General features: G+C 37.7%; 1 protein-coding gene across 7 annotated transcripts in view; it reads left to right on the plus strand.

Moving 5' to 3' along the window:
* Positions 1 to 2,060: 2,060 nt before the first annotated feature.
* prkn (parkin RBR E3 ubiquitin protein ligase) overlaps positions 2,061 to 20,475 on the plus strand; it is a 103,547-nt gene continuing 85,132 nt past the window's right edge. For 4 of the 7 annotated variants that reach the window (XR_007140388.1, XR_007140389.1, XM_027150096.2 and 1 more), the window contains exons 1-2: positions 6,660 to 6,748; positions 12,300 to 12,379. Coding sequence is in view for 5 of the 7 variants with exons in the window: in XM_027150096.2 (XP_027005897.1) it covers positions 6,675 to 6,748; positions 12,300 to 12,379 (154 nt within the window). In the remaining 2 variants the exon portion in view is untranslated. Of the gene's footprint in view, positions 2,153 to 6,608; positions 6,749 to 12,299; positions 12,380 to 20,475 lie in introns of those variants that run through there. The other 3 variants (XM_027150098.2, XM_027150100.2, XM_027150104.2) reach the window with 3 other exon arrangements.

A 20,475-nucleotide genomic window follows, 5' to 3' on the forward strand; every position in this document is an offset into this window, starting at 1 on the left:
CCCTGGACTCCATTTCCCATCATGCATTTCCCAACTTACAAACATGGACACAGTGGACTCCACATCCCAGAACACACACACCCTGCCCTGTTCACATGCCACTAGACTTATAAGACTCACCAGAACCAAATACACACACAATCATGCTTTATAAGAGACTCTCATTCACCTCTATATTGTGACAAATTATATGCTCAGCTGACTTTGTGCCATGATGATACCAAGCCTTGTTTATATGTTTGCTTATCTAGTTATTGATCCTGTTTTGGCTATAATTTCTGTGTCCTGTGTGTTCCTGTGTCCTGTGTGTTCCTGTGTGTTCCTGTGTCCTGTGCTTTCCTGTGTCCTGTGTGCCTATCATCTGTCTTTGTGCCTATATCTATGATTCTAGAACAAAAAGCCCTTATACTGTCACATATACATTACAAAAGAGTGATGTATATCACTTTCTTCAAATATACAGTACCAAATTTGAAGGTTGGGGTCAGAGCACAAGGTTAGACGTGATACAGCACCCTGGAGCAGTGAAAGTTAAGGGCCTTGCTCAAGGGCCCAACAGTGGTAGCTTGGCAGTGCTGGGGCTTGAACCCTGATCCTAAAGTCAACAACCCAGAGCCTTAAACACTTGAACCTTCTCTTGAATGTTTTCGACTGAGTGATATTGTTTTCATAAAATTGCACTATGTACATATGCATCTGTCTCAGTCTCTCTTGTGACACTGTAAATAACAGTTACAGCATCAACTCTACTATCACATTTGTCAAAAATCTCATTATATAGAGGTATTAAAAGACAAAGCAGAGAACAGCATGGCACAAGGGGAAAAGCATAAAAAGCTTCTAATATTGTACAAATAGAAAGCAAAAGCAAAAATAAATAAATAAACTAAAATGCTGACAGGATCACACATCTTAGCAAACCCAGTTGGGTGGCACATGACCTGACTGAGAGAAAGTGTGAGGAAGCAACTCTATGCAAAAAGCAATCAAAATGCATGTTGAGCCGAACCCCTCACGGTCGTCCTCAACACAGCACTCAGCAGGAGCCAGAGCCGCTAGACCGAATACCACACAGAGGAGAGGGAGCATGCTTGGAGAAGGGGAAAACTTCAATTATCATCTCTTCATGAAGCTCACTGCTGACTCCAATGACATTCATTCAGTTGCTCCGTCTACATGCAGAAGATAATTCGTTTCTTGACATATTGACATAAGGGATTGATTTGTACTGAATATGAGTGTGCTAAAATGTCTGGCATGCACAAATCCTCTTTTATTTAAAGAAAGAAAGAAAAATAGGCTTTATCGTAACATATACAGTGGGGTCCAAAAGTCTGAGACCACACTGAAAATCTGGGAATGAAAATGTTTAAATATTTAAAACAAAGCATGTAAAATATTCAATATCTTAAATATTTACTGTTCACAATTCTGCACATTCCTAGGTACGTATTTACATGAACGCAAAGGTGTGAAATTGATCATATTAACTGCTTTGAACAAAAGCTTGGATTTTCCTCATGTCTGATCTTAACTGTTGAAGCATGTTTTCAGCCCGATGGATCAAAAATGGATTAGATTTTATATAAACCTGTTGAGTCCATGCAAGCTCGAGTGCACACTGTCATTAAAAGCAAAAAAAAAATAAAAAAAAGAAATTCCAAATATTAAAAAACTCTGAAATTCTTATAAATGTTTACACTTTCACCCAGGTGATTGGCCATAACATATAGGATTTGCAATAAAAGAGAAATGAAAGCGTTCTCACAAAGTGCTTTCAGACAGTTCGACCTCACTGTACTTACAGGTGCATCTCCATAAATTAGAATGTTGTGGAAAAGTTCATTTATTTCAGTAATTCAACTCAAATAGTGAAACTTGTGTATTATAAATTCAGTACACACAGACTGAAGTACTTTACGTTTTTGGTTCTTTTAATTGTGATGATTTTGGCACACATTTAACAAAAACGCACCAAAAAAATAGAATATGGCGACATGCCAATCAGCTAATCAACTCAAAACACCTGCAAAGGTTTCCTGAGCCATCAAAATGCTCTCTCAAGTTGGTTCACTAGGCTACACAGTCATGGGGAAGACTGCTGACCTGACAGCCGTCCAAAAGACAATCGTTGACACCCTTCACAAGGAGGGTAAGTTGCAAACATTTATTGCCAAAGAAGCCGGCTGTTCACAGAGTGCTGTATCCAAGCCTGTTAACAGAAGGTGGAGTGGAAGGAAAAAGTATGGAAGAAAAAGATGCACAAACAACCGAGAGGACCGCAGCCTTGAGAGTCTTGTCAAGCAAAATCAATTCAAGAATTTGGGTGAATTCACAAAGAATGGACTGAGGCTGGGGTCAAGGCAGCAAAACCACCACGCACAGACGTGTCAAGGAATTTTCCTCTTGTTAAGCCACTCCTGAACCACAGACCACGTCAGAGCCATCTTAGCTGAGCGAAGGAGAAGAAGAACTGGACTGTTGCTCAGTGGTCCAGTGTCCTCTTTACAGATGAGAGGGTTTTTTATTTCGTATTTCATTTGGAAACCAAGGTCCTAGAGTCTAGAGCAGTGGTCCCCAACCTTTTTTTCGCCGCGGACCGGTCAATGTTTGATAATTTTACCGCGGCCCGCTGGGCGTGGGGGGTGGCGGCTGTACAAGTAAATTAATATTTTTTTTATTTAATTGTATTTAATCATGCCTTTTTAACTCCCTACAACGCTAAATCAATGAGAACCCTGAGCTTGTTTCTTTGCAACGAGACGGTTCCATCTGGGGTAATAGGAGACAATGACACTCGAAGTGTGTTGCTTATGTCCAGTTTATTCCGTTGGTTTGTTTTGGTTGCCGTCACTGCAGAAAACCCCGCTTCACACAGATAACATGTCGGAAATGGCAATAGGGATTTAAGTGCTGTGGTGGCAATCTCAGGGTATTCCGCCATGACTTTAATCCAGAACACCGGCAGAATTTCTAACTTTCTAACGACGTCTGTTTCGTACTCATTTTTGCTAATTTGTGGGTTAAATTTGAGCAAACACAATATACACGTACACCAAGCAACATGACAAAGTACCGGTTAACAGAGAGAAGTGCGATACACACCTTCTCTCCACCAAAGCAGCCGCTCAGCTCCAGACGTCACCTAAACCCGGCCCGATATCATGATATTTTGCGCATGCGCAACCAATCTATTCATTTTCTGTACCGCTTATAATACACAAGTTCATGGTGAACCTGGAATCCTACCCATAGCAGGGCACAATTACATACTCACTCACACACTATAGACAATTTAGTGATTCCAATCAGCCTACAACACATGTACAAGTATGTCAATATTTTATTTGTCACCTACACAGTTACATATAGTATACCAGTGACATTAGATCATGGGCTGTTCTTAATAAAAAAAAAAGTTTTTTAATTACAAATAAGAATGAGTGAATAAACATAATAAGAAATAGGAAATAATATGAAAGAAATCGAATATCGATCTGCAATATGACCTGACAGAAAATCAATAAAGTTACGGTGCTCCGAAAATTTTAAATGTCACAAAAGTCCATGTGTATGTTGGGTTTTAGAAACTGATTACCGCAACATGGATAAATCACATAGATAATCTTTCATACTGCTTTATAATGACTGAACTTTTTTTTTTACTTTTATAACCCTCTTAGTGTAAAAAAAAAAGAGAAAGAAAGGTTTCCATCATTTCTGTCTACCCAATTATTCCCTGCAGGCACTTTAAAATCATTTGACATTTGAAATGAGAAACAACACCCTGTAATAAATGTCTAAATTCGTAGAAATTGCTGGCCTTTTGACAGTTTAATGCTGACAGGGACAGACAGTGATGTTGTTAGATCAATGCATTATAGCCAAATTGACATTTTTTTTCAAAATACACTACAATAAAAAAGACTGTAGGTTAAAATGACAACATCCGGTGTCATACTGTGGGACAGCATGGGGTATAAAGCCGCAGAAGAGAATCTGTCTAATTGTTTCTCTTCGCTTCAAGTAGAACCAAAAACTTGAGGCATAATATGAAGAATAAAATGAAGTCATTTTTAAAGTTTGTTTTTCAAAACTATCATTCATTTCTGGAAAATAAAATGCCTGAAATTACACATACTCCCTGTTGGGGAAAAAGCAAAACGGGCAAATATTATAATCTGTCATCTTACTCATTAATATGCAAATTGAATCGTGTTTAGTCAATCATTTTATGGTGCGAGTTAGCTTGTAATATGCCACTGCATACTTGAAGAGATGCAGAAAACATTTCATTGATGCCTTTTTTTTTTCAATTTGAATGTTAATGAGATTTACATCATTTACCGTTTCACCAGATTTAACAGCTCCGTGCATTTATTAAGAGTACACTACAAATACTCAGAAACTCAAACAGGGCAAGCTAATTTAAGAGAGATCTAATCCTCTTCTCAAAGAGAACAATCTTTCCATCTCAGGACTTGAAAATAGACTAATATACAAAATACATAAATTAGCAATGCAGAATGACAATTCGTAAATCAGATTCATGAATAAACAGAAAATAAAATAACACTTTTTGTTTTGAAGTCTTGAATTGCAAAAACAGATACAAGCTGCTTAGATATCAGGCAGAAAGACCGATAGATATCTGACCTGATATCTGACCAGTGACTGTGGTTTAGCATGAACTTTGCTTACGTGTAATTTAGCAGCCGTGATTTTTATTTACCGAACAGCTAAAAAAAGATCAATACAAGCATAACCACTGAACCTTTCAGTCCAGCATAACGATTTAAGATGGGATTCATTGACGCTTTGCATTCAGGGAGCCCTTCAGATTTTTATTACAAAGATATAGATAGATAGATAGATAGATAGATAGATAGATAGATAGATACTACAGGTACATAGTAACAAAATGACAATTAGCTAGTAGTGCAAATAAAAAATGTATATAAATATGCAAATATATGTATGTAACAAATAAATGTCTGTGAAAATGTGTGCATTATGTACTGTATTTTCAACAGTGATCACAAAATATATAGTGTACAGATAATATGCATTAAACCATTGTTATTAATGAATCTACAGTTGTATACATTTAGAATTAGGTAGAGATGATTTAACAGAATGTAGAGGGTGAAGCAGAACTGTAAGGTGATTACAGGCAGTGAAGTATTATTGAGACATCAGGGTCCTAGAGGTGACGTGGCCCTGAAATAATGACAATAACCTTTAAACTGGTAATGTATAAGAAATGGCTGGTAGTCTACTATTGCAATCAGATGTCAGACAAAGGAAATATTTTGCTAAACTTCCACATCTTCTTTAAAACTTACACAGACACTATGGTGGTAGCTTCCGGCTAAGCGTCTGTATCAGAAAGGAGAAAAAATTTGGTAAACAGAAAAGCATCTCAGAATGCACAAAAGTTTGAAGTTTGAGTCAATGGTGCTACAAGAGCAGTAGGCCACACTGGATTCCACCTCATACACTTTTTTTGCCTAGCTGATATTGTGCCCAGAGTGTATGAAGTGCCTTGACAGACCCTTCCAAAATTATTGGGACAGTAAGCTGATTTCCTACCAAATGTGTAATGTGCTTACTTAAAACTTGATTTAAATATCAGGAAAAGCATATCTTAGTCAGGCATACACATAATACTTAACATAACCTAGTGCTCCTGTAATGAATCTGAAAAGATGCACAGTTCTGGTTAATATTACGGACTGCGCTACACTAATTCTTCTCCACTTGATTCACTGTTTCACCTATTTCGAGGCATCTATAGAGATGCATCTAGAGCTCTAGTGCCAGGTCCAGCTTTGTCCTGGTTCATAAAGATTTTGAACCTTCAGTGAGAAGAGGCCAACCCTGTGAGGAGCCTGAGGCACCTAGAGATGTAGCAGCTACAGATGGATTCACCTTCATGACATTCAAAGAAAAAATGCTGACTACATGTGGGCTTTGAGGACATCAATCTCCTAATCAATACATAATTAATGGACTGTATATCACTATAAAAAGGATGTTATTCACAATAACACTCTCTGGTGTTTATAACAATTTATAATCAAATAAATATTTTTAATATATATTTTTAATATTTATTTAAGTATTTCAATATTTCTTGGATGGAAACGTATCTTCTGGATCTTAACATCATATTTTTTGTTTTTATTTATTATTTTATGCAATTCAATCTTGCATGTTTTTTTGTTGTTTTGTTTTTTTAATTGTCAAAAAACTAAACTAATTTAAACAAATTAATCTAAAAATAATAATAAATATTATAAAATAAAAAATTATAATTACAATAAACATATTAATAGTAAAATATGTTGTTGTTATTATTATTATTATTATTATTAGTAGTATTATCCCTTGGATGAAAACGTAGCTTTCAACATCAACACCGGACTGAGACTATTTTTTGTTTTTATTTATTTAATTCATTCATTTATTTCCAGATATTGTTGTGACCATTTGACTGGACCGAATACAGACTGTACTAAACAGCACTCCATAAAATACGCATTATTGTACTTGAAGTAAACCGACATTAGCGATATAGAATAAAACAAAACAGATAGTATGTGGTACAAGACTAGTTTTCCCCACAATCCTTTTCGGCTTGCGTCGCGCATGCGCCCTAGCTATCCACCTTCATGCATGTCAACAAAAACAAACGTCAATTCGTGTTGAAGCTGCGCTTTCTCACGTCACGTCTCCGGTATGATCGGTAAGGCATGACTCTGAATTAGCAGCTTGATTGAGTTTTTCCTGATAATATTTTGTCACCATTTGTGTTCATCTGTCACGTTAAAATGCACCGAGTCTAATATAGTACAATAAGTGCAACAACACAGCTAACTTTCCCCCTCCAAATGAATATACAGTGAAGTGTTGCTGTGTCCTCCGATCAAGTGGACAAATGGACAGAAAATGCTCGCAGAGAAGCTCTAAAATGAACATTTAGAATTTTGTAGATGTTTTTAGGGCTTGTGACATTTTGTAGTCTCACATTCATTTCGCATTCATGTATCATGTGCTATGAACCGACTCCTGAATCAGAGTCATATATGTTTCTTTGATTATTTTATCAGAGAATGTTCACTCATTTAAATAATGATAGTTTTTTCTGTGATAAAAAACACGTCTTTGACAGTAATTAGGACATAAATATAGGTTTATGTTCATTTTGTCCACGTGTCTGTAGCAACATTACATTCTCATCAACTAAACATAATAGTACTTAGAATTAAATATGTTTAGCAAAAACATAGGATAGTTTACACCAGATTTTTCACCATAAAAAAAAATCACTGTGTCCTGCCAAACCTATTGGCATGAATTAGGTACCATTGACTGGGATACTTCCAGTTAATAAAGAAAAATTTAAAATCTATTTAAAATTTCAACTCTTTAAATTACATTTTTTTTTAGCACTTTTAAGAATTCCCATTGTCCCAAAGCAGCTTTATATAAGTATGGAAACAGAAGAGAGAAAGAAAAAAAATATATATATATTATATATATATAAAATATATAATTTCAATAATATATAATAACAATAAGAAAACCTAAGGATAAAAATAAATACAATGAATATATATTTAAAGTTTAAAATTAATTTTAAAATATTAACTTCAAATTTTAAATACTATATATCTGTCCCCGTCTCTAATGAGCAAGTCGGATGCGAAGGTGGCAAGGAAAAACTCCCTTAGATGTCAAGACAAGTCAAGACGTTTAGAATCAGAGTCAGGTTTATTGGCCAAGTGTGTTGACACACACAAGGAATTTGGTTCCAGCTGTTTGTGACTCTCAAAAGTACAGACATAAATAACACTATACTGTACTATACAAGAAAAGATAATACAGACTATATAAGACAATGCAGATATGATACAATAGACAGTATGAGTATTAAATATGAATATAGAATATATGACTGATCAGTTATGTACATAAAGTGTGAATAATAGTGCAAATAACAATATTGTGCAGTATTATACGTTTTGTGCAATATGCAACAGCAGTAGTGTGTGTATGTTATACGGATGAAGTGATGACTGACGGGTCTGATAATGCAGTACTAATAGATATGAAGCAGGAAAAATAATTATGGTGAGTTATTCTTTCCCCAGGTGATTGCCTGGGGAAGGAAACTGTTCCTGTGTCTGGCAGTGTCTCTAAGCAAAGTTTTGTAGCGCCGGCCAGGAGGGAGGAGTTGAAAGAGGTTGTGTCCAGGTTGTGAAGGGTCAGTAGTGTTTTTTTTTCTGCCCGGTTTCTGGTTCTTGTATGGTACAAGCCCTGGGGGGTGGACAGGGGGGCACGAACTATTTTTTCTTCTGTTTTAATTGTGTCTGGCAGTCTGTTTCTGTCCTGTTTTGTTGCTGCACCAAACCAGATGGTGATGGATGTGAACAGGACAGATTCAATGACTGCAGTGTAGAACAGCATCAACAGCTCCTGTGGCGGACCAAACTTTCTTAGTTGATGTAGGGACTACATCCTCTGCTGGGGATTTTTGATGATGGAGTTTATGTTGCTCTCCCATTTCAGGTCTTGGAAAATGGTAGTGCCCAGAAACTTGAAGGTCTCCACAAATGACACAGTGCTGTTGGATATTGTGAGGGGGAGTAGTGTTGTGGGGTCTTTCCTAAAGTCCACTATCATCTCCACAGTTTTGAGGGTGTTTAGCTCTAGACCACCAGGGGTGTCAAACTCAAATTCACAGTGGGCCAAAATATAAAACTGAGATAAAGCTTAAATACAGGATTTGGAACAACCAGAGCTTGTTATTACAAACACATAAGAAATTAAATTTGAAATAAAAGACACATCAGTGGTGTTCATTTCGCAAACTTTGACCATACACTTTTTGACAAACTCTCCCTCATTAAAGGGCCGGGCAGATTTTGCAATCTCTGCTGAAACAATAAAACTGGTTTTTATGGCAACTTCACTTTTATGATTTTGCTTTCATGAACATAGTCTTCCGGGAAACCAGACTTTTTTCATCTCCTCCGCCTTCTGGAGCTTCTGCTTTACGTCCAGGTCCTTATACTTCTCATAATGTTTCGTTTCGTAGTGTCTTCTTGTGTTATATTCTTTCGTTACAGACACGTTAGCTCTGCACACAAGACAAACAGGTCTGTCCTTTATATTCGTGAACAGATAATCTGCCTCCCACATGTCTTGAAAGCTCCTATTGTCCGTCTTTCATTTAGCTGTTTTTGTGGAGGGTGGAATTAACTTGCCCGATGTGACTGTAGCATGATTGTTAACGACTGACAACAGAGAATGAGGGGCGCTTGCTGTTCATGACTACGCGTCAATACAGTGGCAAGTATTGGGATTTTTAGTATTAGCAGAGCATGCGGCTAGCAGCTGTAATGCACATTTGATATGATCTTGTGGGCCAAATATAATTACTGAGTTTGACACCCCTGCTCTAGACTGTTCTGACTGCACCAGAGCACCAGTCGCTTCACCTCCTGTCGGTATTCAGACTCCTCACCATCTTGGGTGAGACCGATGAGCGCAGTATCATCTACAAATTTCAGGAGTTTAACAGTTTGGTCACTTGAAGTGCAGTCATTAGTATAGAGGGAGAATAGCAATGGGGAGAGGACACATCCCTGTGGAGTGCCAGTGCCGATTGTCCAAATACACCTCCCAGTCTCACCTGTTGTTTCCTGCCTGTCAGGAAGCTGGTGATCCACTGACAGATGGAAGGGGGTATTGGGAGCCTTAGGAGTTTGGAGTGGAGAATTTCCTGAATTATTGTATTAAAAGCCGAACTGAAGTCGACAAAGAGAATCCGGGCATGTGTCAGTCCAGGTGTTGCAGAATGTAGTGCAGTCCAATGTTGTGTGTCAATGTTATGTGTGTCCAATATATATACAGTATATACACACACAACAGAAACTATTAGACAAATGTGCCTATATTTGCAGTGGAGATGTATTGGTGTCCCAGTCAAAGTTTGTCTTTGCATCTCGTTTAGTGTTCCTGGGAAAGGCTCTGGATTCATTGCCTGACCAGGATAAGGCGTTTTCTGAGTGATGTGGAAAGTGAATGAAAGATGAATAAAGTTAGCATAATTTGAATAGTAGCCAGAACAAGTTATCATTCGTTGTTCCTCTTTAAAATGTAATGAATGGCCCTATCTGCGATAGCTACTTGTACAGAGTGCCTGTCCCTCCCAAAGGATCTTTAGACTCTAAAGAAAGACATATCGATTATGTCTTTGTTGTGTGTCTGAGATGTCAGGTGTTCGCAGATCGCTGCAAGACAGGGATTTGGTCTGATAGAGCTGACTCGGGCTTGTCTGAGAAGATGGGAATGAATTGAGGAAAAATATCTTCACCCTCAGGTTGCACATTGTCTGCAGTGGCAATGATATCTCTCCCAGGAATCTTGCCACACAACTAGGGTTTAATATTAACTCAGCTACACAGTGTATTAAGCTCAGCGAAATTAGAATATGACTTTAGTTTTGTTATGCAGTGTAATGCAGTTGCCCTCGAGCAAGTCTGTTGAAGCTGCTGGATGGAGAGTTGGGAATTGTGTATAAAAATAAATCCATATGTCCCTTATGGACAGCCTGATTTAAATATCTGTCTGCTAGACTGATTGTGGTTGTGAAGAGTGTCTAAAACGTAAAGCTCTGACATTATGTCTTTTACATGAGGGAATACCATGCATGCCTGATGTAATGTTGCCTGATGTAAGGTTGCCTTTTAGAACAAAAATTGTGGCACGTTTCCTTTGCTTTTGTCATTGCAGCTATTATGTTAGTTAGTCTCAATATATAGAAAGTAACAACAAATCAAAAATAAGTGACTTTCACAAGGTATTGAAAACATGTTGAATAAGTTACAGAAACGTATTATTGGGTTGTTGTTCAGAGGATTTCGTGTTCAAGCCCCAGCACTACCAGTCTGCCACTGTTGGGCCCTTGAGCAAGGCCCATAGCCCTCTCTGCTCCAGAGGGCACTGTATCATGGCTAGCTCTGGGCTCTGACCTCAACCTCCAAAGGTTGTGATATGCAAGGAAAGTCTTTTACTGTGCTGTAATGTATATATGACAAAAATGAAGGCTTCTATTCTAACAATTAGAAAACTGTAAAAGAAAATGGAAAGCATTCTAGTTTTGCAGTAGGATTTCGTCCTAAATAAAACTGTGAAATTTGTGTGTGAGCTATGAACAGAATGATAGTCAGCAAAGATACAACCAATGCAGTAAGTGTGTCCAGAGTAAAGGGAAGTCTGCTCCGTCTACTGAATTGAAAGGAGCAAGTGTTACAGATCTGAGGAGACATGTTATCTTACAGATGAGTGCTAAGGTACCAGATTCAGGCTGTAGAAAATGTCAGAGACTGATGTGATGAGGTGGATAGGTGTGACAGTTCATATATATGTGGGCAAACTAAGACAGCGGTGTCCAATCTGATCCGCAAAAGGCTATTGTAGGCTTTTGGTCCAACCAATCAGGAGTAAAACTGGTTGGAACAGAAACAATGGCCCTTTGTGGATAGGATTAGAGACAACTGTTCAGGTTCAGAATCATGTTATTTATTGTGGATACAAATTGAGTGGAATGAGGGCTACTAAGTACTGGTACTATATTCTCCCATTTTGGTGTTACACAGACACATTTAGATGTTTTTAGGATTCTGCTACATGGTAAATTTTGCCCTCAGATTTGATTTAAACAAAGTCGCGCCTGAGGTCATGGCAATTGTGATTGCCCATGTACATCAGAACCTTATTACCTCAGGCTTATTTCATATTCTTTTTTTCACCACCTCTTGCTCTGCCAAGATCAAGCCTGGAAATGAAAAGCTCATTGTAAGAACACATTTGTTCAGGTGAAACCATAACTACCGAAAACTGAAGTTGTGACATGACTTGATCTTTCACTGCTTTTGCAACTGTTCTGTTTCCCTTATGGTATAGGGATAGTTCACATGACATAACCTCAACGAAGCAGAAACCATTATATCTTGATAGAACGAGAAACACTTGTTTCTTCTACTATTTAATTTTGGATCTAACATTTTGTTCTCCTTATGGACCACTGTCCACTTTCACGTATTTGTGTGTCGCTAGGACGTACTGTCATCAGCTGCAAGTCGAATGCTATGGTGGGATTTATTGCAATCTTGTCACACCTATGACAGAAGTAAGAGTAATATGGAGCTATAACACTAGCCACTACCACTACTACTCATGAGGTGGTAGTTTGTTTGCTAATGACTAAATGTTCTTTGACTCGTCAGGACTTTGCCTGAATGTGCTTTGATGGATATTCCTCATATGCTTGCATCGAGGCCTTGTTTCTCCGCTGGAGTTTATGTAGGTATATCTTTGTTTTCTGGTTGTCTATACATCCATTCGAGGTTCTCACGTTCACACTGTCTTATTGTCACAGGATCCAGATTTAGGGTGTAGAATTGATCCAAATAGGCTAGACATCACCGCAAGTTTAAATGTCTGAAATATTTTTTTTGTCAGTAGCCTCCTTTCTGTTTGAAGTATATTTTAAGGTGGTTTCAGGTATGCAAAAATTAGTACTAAGATGCAGTGTCTAGGGCAGTGGAAGCTCAGTGGTTTGGACAACTGCACCGGAGGTCATGAGTTCAAACCCCAGCACTGCCAATCTACGCTGTTGGGTCCTTTAACCCTCAACTGCTCATGGCTATAAACAAGGTCAAATTTTAAAACATTTTTCTTCAATATTTTCCTTGTTTGTTATACAGAAATGTCACATACACTTTTATGTTCAGGAAGAGGGTTCCCGGGGGGTGGGAAATCTCCGGCAAATTTCTTAATTTTGGAAATATTTCAAGTTGGAACCTTACTGGGAATTTATGGAAATTAAACAGAAATTTTGGGGAAATTTATATAAACTGTATCATCTTAAAGCATTAATATAAATATTTTGTTTGGCCTTAAGCTGACATGCATTCAGTCAACACTGACTGAGGTGAAATGTATCCACACATGAGATTGTGTGTGTGACATAGTTCTATAGAATAAGATTGGAAAAAAGCTTGAAAAATCATTTGTACAGATATAGAAATAATTAGATGAACATTTGGAATGTTTTGGAATTAAAAACATTTTACAATTGATGCAATTTAATAGAAATAGTCTAGATGAATAAATACTCCTCATACAGCATGCTTGCTAAAATAAACTATAATCTATTAGAGTTGGGTCCGAGTCCACCTTTGTCGAGTACGAGTCAAGATCAAGTCCTTAAACATCAAATCCAAGTCCTAGACCTAGTCCAAAAGGGCCCGAGTTGGACTCAAGTCCGAGTTCTTAAAGACCGAATCCGAGTCGAGTCCGCCCGAGTCCAGAAAGTAATTAAATTAAAAAAGATTATAAATTGGTATTGTAAATTTTTACATTCTATTAATATTTTAACCTTTCAACCCATTAAACCAATGGCAATATAAAAATGTATCAATAAATAACCCCTGTTACATCTTGTCATTGCCATTGAACATTTTTATTTTATGTCAACAGAACTAGTTTCCTATTAAAAAAGGTTTCAACAATTGACAGAGGTAAAGTGCAGCCAATGAGGAGATCCTTAATGATGGCATTATGAATTTCTTGTTGTCTTGGAGAACTTGCATCATAAAGTTGCACTGCTTGTTTGGTCAATTCTGGTCTTGCAAATCCTGCAATGCTGGGCTGTTGGTCTGTTGGTTGCTGCTGCTGTCTTTGGTACTCAATACTTGCTAATTCAAAAAACAGACAGTACATGCAAAACAAGGGTATTTGTCTAATGTGCCTAAAACATTTTTTTTGCAAAGTTTTGTTTAAGCTATTTTACTAGTTATTGCAATTCAGATCACGTTAAGTAATTGATAGAAAATAATTACATTACATTAAGAGCAAATCATTTTAAATTTAAAAGGACTATATTTACAGTCCCTGCATTTCTGTGGTATGTTAATTTCCGTACTAAAATGTAAAAAACAAATCTCAATCAGCAGGGTTTATATTATTTCCCACATTAAGAATTACATTTCAACATTTTGTAAAATTAAAGACTGGAATCACCAAATGCTAATGTTTAGGGGTGGGCGATACTAAAATCTTATTTCACGATAATTGTTTTCTCAAGTAGGTCCAAGTAGTATTTATGTAAGAATAAATACTACTGGAATTAAATAAAGCAATTAAATGTAAAATAAAACAGACTTCACTGTATGACATGCACATTGATTCTCATTGCATTTAATAAAGTTAGTTATCAGTAGAGTGAGTGATGACTTTGTTAACATTTCAGCAACAGATTTATTTGACTGATATGACTATTTTTCTCAACTGTTTGTTTACATTCACTTAAGACATCTTACTAATGTACATAACTGACTGTTTACATGAATACTTCGCCAAACTTACATTTTGACATGATGTGTGTGAATTTATTTGACCGTGCAAGTGTAAACCATTAGATAATTCATCACTGATGATGCACATTGAGGTGGCCTCATTTCTGCCTGCATGATTTAAGTTTCGCGCACACACAGACCCAATATATATTTAGCGTCATATCGCCCACTGGGCGACGCCCAGCCCTAACAATGTTATTTGGATTTAAATGGGTATAAAAGTTATAATAAGCAACTTACCTTTCTTTATGTTTTCTCTGAACATGTCGGTAGAAATTTGAAGTTGTGCCAGAAACATCAGTAAGAGTTGTTTTGCAAAATTTGCAATCCGCAGAGCGCTTCTTTTTACCGAATGTCTTGCAAATAAATTCTTAAATTTCTTAAATTTTCGTAAGCAACACAAATTCTTGCTGACTTTGAGGACATCGTCCTAGCCACACGTTGATATCCAGTGAGTGATGTGTGTGTTTCGTCTGCAAGCATAAGATGATGCTACTGCTGCCTGCCGGTGTGGTGCAGTAAAATGACAAACGGGGAGACATTAATTAATTTCTCATCTCAATTTTAAGCTGGTTTTATTGTTACACATGACACGGACTCGACTGTACTCAGAATATTTTCCGAGTCCAAAATGTTCAAGTCCGTGTCAAGTCCGAGTACAAATTCACCCGAGTGCGTGACAAGTCCGAGTTCATTCAAAATTGGACTCGAGTCCGGATTCGAGTCCGAGTCCGAGTTCGAGTACCCCAACTCTATAATCTAGTATATTCAATGGTTCAGTCAAAAGTGTAGACAAACTACAATTTCTGGTGTTTTTGAAAGAAGTATCTTATGCTCATTTAAGCCTGATTCACAGTAATATTGGGAAATGATTACAATTTAAAACATAACTTTTATTTAGCAAGGAAAGAATCCTGAAAAAATGATAACGGGTTATAAATACTGAGGAGCACAACATAGAGTTGAGAAACCGATGAGAAATCTGCGTATTATAATGATTGTAATGGCTGGTGAAAATTCAGCATTGTATCAGAGAAATACAGTGGTGTTGTTTTTATTTATTTTATTGTATCTTTGTCACACTTTAATGTTTCAGATCATCAAACAAATTTAAATATTAGTCAAAGATAACACAAGTAAACACAACATGCAGTTTTTAAATGAAGGTTTTTATTATTAAGGGAAAACAAAATCCAAACCTACATGCCCCTGTGTGGAATAAGGGCCTTTAATGTTAATGCTTAATGAAAAACATTTTAATGTTTGACAAAAGTGTGACAAACTCATCAGGAAGGGTGCCAACACTTTTTCACACCACTGTACATTATATTTTAAAGTAGATTTAATCAGAAAGCCATTGTAACAATAATATTTCACAACAATATTTTACAAACTGTTTTGCGTAGTGCTGTGTTCATGGGATTGATGAATGTACGGGTTAGAAATTCAACAGAAATCGCAGTAAATCCGTTTACATTTACGTTTCCTCTTATAGCCTAACCTGCAATTGTGTATATTCCCATTAATCCTGTGAATTCTCGTTAATTCCCAGATTTTCCCGTTTATCTCTATAGAAAGTTTCCAGTCGAAAAATTCCTGGAATTTTGTAACCCTATTCAGGAACTTAAAGCCCTCTTATCTAAAATCCGTGCCATGGACCATGCGTTCGTCCAGCCACGATTCTTGATTATCTCGATTCTTGTTAGCTCAAGAATCTGTTGCTGTCTTATTTTGTTTTTTTTTTTGTTTTCTACAGAACATTTGTCCCTCGTTGTAGCACAACACCTGCATGTGCTAAGAACAGAGTTTGCACCACCAGCAGCAAAAAACATTTTCTACTGTCTTATCCAAATGTGTACTAAATTTTTACCTGTGATTCATCTTGTGGAAAACAAACAAACAAACAGCTGCAGTGGTTCAGTCTGCTCAAACCCACCGGGACTTTTTCAACAGCAAAAAAAAGCTTTTTTTTAAATTGATATCTCTCCTAGGCACCATATGTTGACATTATATTGTAAGACTGGGATGAAATAGATTCCTGCAATAGTCAGTGCACAAACATGCCTGGTGTCCTGTGCCATTTAGAAAACCAGGGTTAACATGTGGAGCAGACACAGAGATCAGACCTTACTCTGAGCCACCTGTGAATTACGGTTGTAACACAATGACCCGAGCGAAGTCAGTTAGATATGAGCCATACAACGGGAGAACATACAATATTTACATTACATTGTAAATCCAAAATGTGTATATATTTTATATGTCTTATACTGTACACATTTGCTGCAAATTAATAGTTTATTATTCCCAGTGGTCCTTTGGTGAACATCTACAGCTAAAAGTAATTTTCTTGCTTTATTAAGGCTCGTGTGTTCTTTTATGTCAGACTATAAATAAAACATCGATAACTGATCGGTCGAAACCAACCTCTTTGTGATCTTCCTCTGTTCATTCTGGATGGTGATTGGTTAGCAGACAGATTATACCTTATTGTACTAGGTTTATTTCTTAAGATGGGAGACTAAACTAAAATAATAGCACCACAGGAAAATAAATAAAGTATCCTGCCGTGACTAGAAGAAGAAGAAGAAGAAGAAGAAGAAGAAGGCTTTATTTTGTCACATGCACATTACAGCGCAGTGAAAATTTTCCTTCCCATATTCCAATGTTGGAAGTTGGGGTCAGAGCGCAGGGTCAGCTATGATACAGCGCCCCTGGAGCACTGAGGGTTAAGGGCCTTGCTCAAGGGCCCAACAGTGGCAGCTTGGAAGTGCTGGGGCTTGAACCCCAATCAACAACTCGGAGCCTTAACCAATTAAGCCACTACTGCCCTTTAGTGAGTGTATGTGGTGCCCAGCTGGTATTTTTGTCTCTGCTGTATTGTATTAGACTAGAGTAACAGAGTGACAGTGGATATCTTCGCAAAGTGGAAGTGATCAGAGATGTCGAGCAGGTTTGCTCATGAACCAAGAGAGAGAAAGAGACTCGGATTCAAAGAGACAGACGCCAGTGCACTCTCGGGACAGAGGCAAGCGGGGACAGGATTATTTACTCACTGCGTTTGGAGTCCAAGGAGAGAATAAATTGCTATTGATTTCCAGCCCCTTTGCAGTTAAGTGTCTTTCCTGCCTTTGGAGTGACTGTGGGGTTAGAATAATTTCCTTTAATATGTACCCACATTTATCTTCGGCCTTTTTCTTTAAATGCGTATCAGGCGGTCGTCGGTATTCAGCCCTGAAAAAGTGGAGTATAAAAAAAGTTAGTGTTTCCTCTTTAAGCTGATGGCTCTGAGGTTGAGGACCTGAGTACATGAGAGGAAACTGTTCAGTGTTAGGAATTTGGAATGCTAAGACAAGAGGAACCTTATTAGAAGAGAAGAGGCCATTTTATTGCAAGGTTCAGTTAGAAGGAAGTGATTTGTGTAAAGCAATGGTCTAAAGGTCTGTTAAACATGACACGGTCGGTGTGTGGTAGAGGATTGAAGAGAAAAGAAGAGTATGCTTGATAAATGAGCTGTAAGCTTCAGTCTTCACTAGGCTGGAAATGTCACTTCATTCCAGACACCGCTAACATTATGTATACATCACGAGTCAATATGAGCCGTTTAAACATTTCTGAGTTCAGTAGCAATTTGACAAAGTGGTGGGGAAAAAAGGCTTCAGAGAAAAGTTACCTGTCATTCGCGCTAGCTGATAACGAAGGAATTCAGCAATCATTTTAATCATACATCAATATTCAACAGCACCTTTGCTCCTTTATCTAGCCAAAGCTTGATATGTCTTTTCAGTCATTTTTCCGTTTACTGGGTTCACCTGAGGCACACACACACAAAAAAAAAGGGGACCTTGAGAAATCGGGGCTTTGGTGCGTTCTGGCAGAAAGGAAATTGGTGTGTCAGTCATGAGTTTTCATATCTCCAAGCAAGCTGTCATGAGAATGAGAGAAATTGATGGAGAAGTAGAAATAGGGGAAAAAGGCAATAAATGAAGAACTGTGGAGAAATCAAGTGAAGGCGACTGATACTCCACTAGACGAGGTGAGTCCTGCTGCCTAATTACAGCCGAAGACATCGCAGCCCTGTTTAAAGTGACGCAGGATACTGACTGTATTACTGTCAATCAAAACCACTCATAGTGTTTCTTTATTTTAAAGCAAGGCCTTTAGTGTCCTTGACAGGTTTTAAAGGTCACATCAGTCTCACATGGTGTGATTTTTCAAATGAAGATCTAACAGTGTTCAGAAATTATAAGTAAAAAATGCACGAGAATATCATCTTTCATTTAGGCCATTGAACTGACACTTGTGTCCAGAGTGACTTAGGGGGCTTTTTACACCTGGTCACTTCATGCGTTTTCTGTGATCAGATAGCTATCCGATCGTAAAAAGTCCAGGTCTAAATGCCCTCCGAAACGTTCTCGAGACGGATATGAATCCGATCGTTCAAACCACTTCAGGAGGTGGTCTGGGACGCATTTCAGATGAAACTGGGCAGGTGTAAATGCATGTGGTGGTTCAAGCCACATACGTCAGCGCTTATAATCCTCCCAAAAGGAAGTACGTCACTCACAAGTGATCTTTCACCCAGGTGTCTCGTTGGGTCTTAAAATGCACTGCTGCTGCCAACGAAAATGCAGCAAACAGTAAATGCTGTTTTTTGTAGTATAACCATCGTAACAAGTTTATTCGTCTTCTTTTTGATTGCATTCTGAAAAACCGCATACACCAAAGCGTGTTCCATTTCAATTACCCCGGAAATGAGGTCAAATATATTAGCATTTTGGGCTGGAGTAAAAAGATCGGATTGATATCCGATTCGCAAAGACGCATTTACAGGTATGTGGCCTAATGTAAATGGAACAGTTTTAACAAATCAGATAGCTATCAGATCAGAGAAAACACATGAAGTGACCAGGTGTAAAAAGGCCCTTACATGAGGGTTAAGTGCTCGAGTCCAGCTGTGGCTGCTGGTGGTGTTGGGTCTTAACCACTGAGCTATCACCACCATCTTCCATTGTGTATGGTAATGTCTGGATTGTTGCAAAATATTGCACTTTTTTCACTGCAAGATAGAATTATTGGCACCCCTAGAAATATATATGTGCAAAATGTCAAAAGAAAAAATTCCCATTTATATTCAGGTGCTTCCCCCCATACATGCTAACATCTGAATGTGGTGATATATTTGCCGAGGAAGAGTTTAAATATTATTCTCTTATTTTCAATACTTCTCTCATAAGCACTAATCGGACAGGACTAGTTTTACGTGGGGACGTGGAGTAATGCAATTTTACCTCAGGACGTCTATAATATTAATTGGCCAATTCGCACGGGACAAGACATCTCAGTAAAACTAGCAGAAGTGAGAGGGGTAACTCGCTTTACGCACCACAGTAACCTCCTTGTCGTCATGTGCATATGACGTTGCTTCCTGTTTCAAGCGCCTCCATGCTTGCAAAACACGGCAAAAACTACTTTTAAACAGGAAATGACGGAATTTTACCGTACATATTTACAGCGGGCCTTTTTACAGAAGGTAAAAGTCGCCGTAATCTTTACTGACATTAGCACTATAGACATTAGCACTATAGTTCTACGTTGGGACGTGGGGGTAAAGTAATTATTACCAGAGCTTCTCGGTGATTTTTAGATGGCACATTCGGACGGGACTAAAATCACAGAGAAGCTCTGGTAATAATTACTTTACCCCCACGTCCCCACGTAAAACTAGTCCCGTCCGAATAGTGCTATAGATACATGTCAATAATTATTAAGTATTGGTCATACCAGATTTAAGCTTTACTACTTTTTATTAGGTCACTTCTTGAAAAATTGTCTAGCCTTATACATACATCTGCAAGAAGCTTAATCACATGACCAGGTAATGTAACAGCTATTATAACAGCTGGGTAGAAAGTGCTGGGTGTCATCGCTGAACATTTTCTATCGGTATATATGCTAATCCTATTTTTAATACATGCTCTAATATTCCCATTTGGGCAGTTGATTTGTTTGATTTTTTTTTCTCAGTTCAGTAATTTTCTAC

This window comes from Tachysurus fulvidraco, chromosome 4 (genome assembly GCF_022655615.1).
Source record: "Tachysurus fulvidraco isolate hzauxx_2018 chromosome 4, HZAU_PFXX_2.0, whole genome shotgun sequence".
Taxonomy (NCBI): domain Eukaryota; kingdom Metazoa; phylum Chordata; class Actinopteri; order Siluriformes; family Bagridae; genus Tachysurus; species Tachysurus fulvidraco.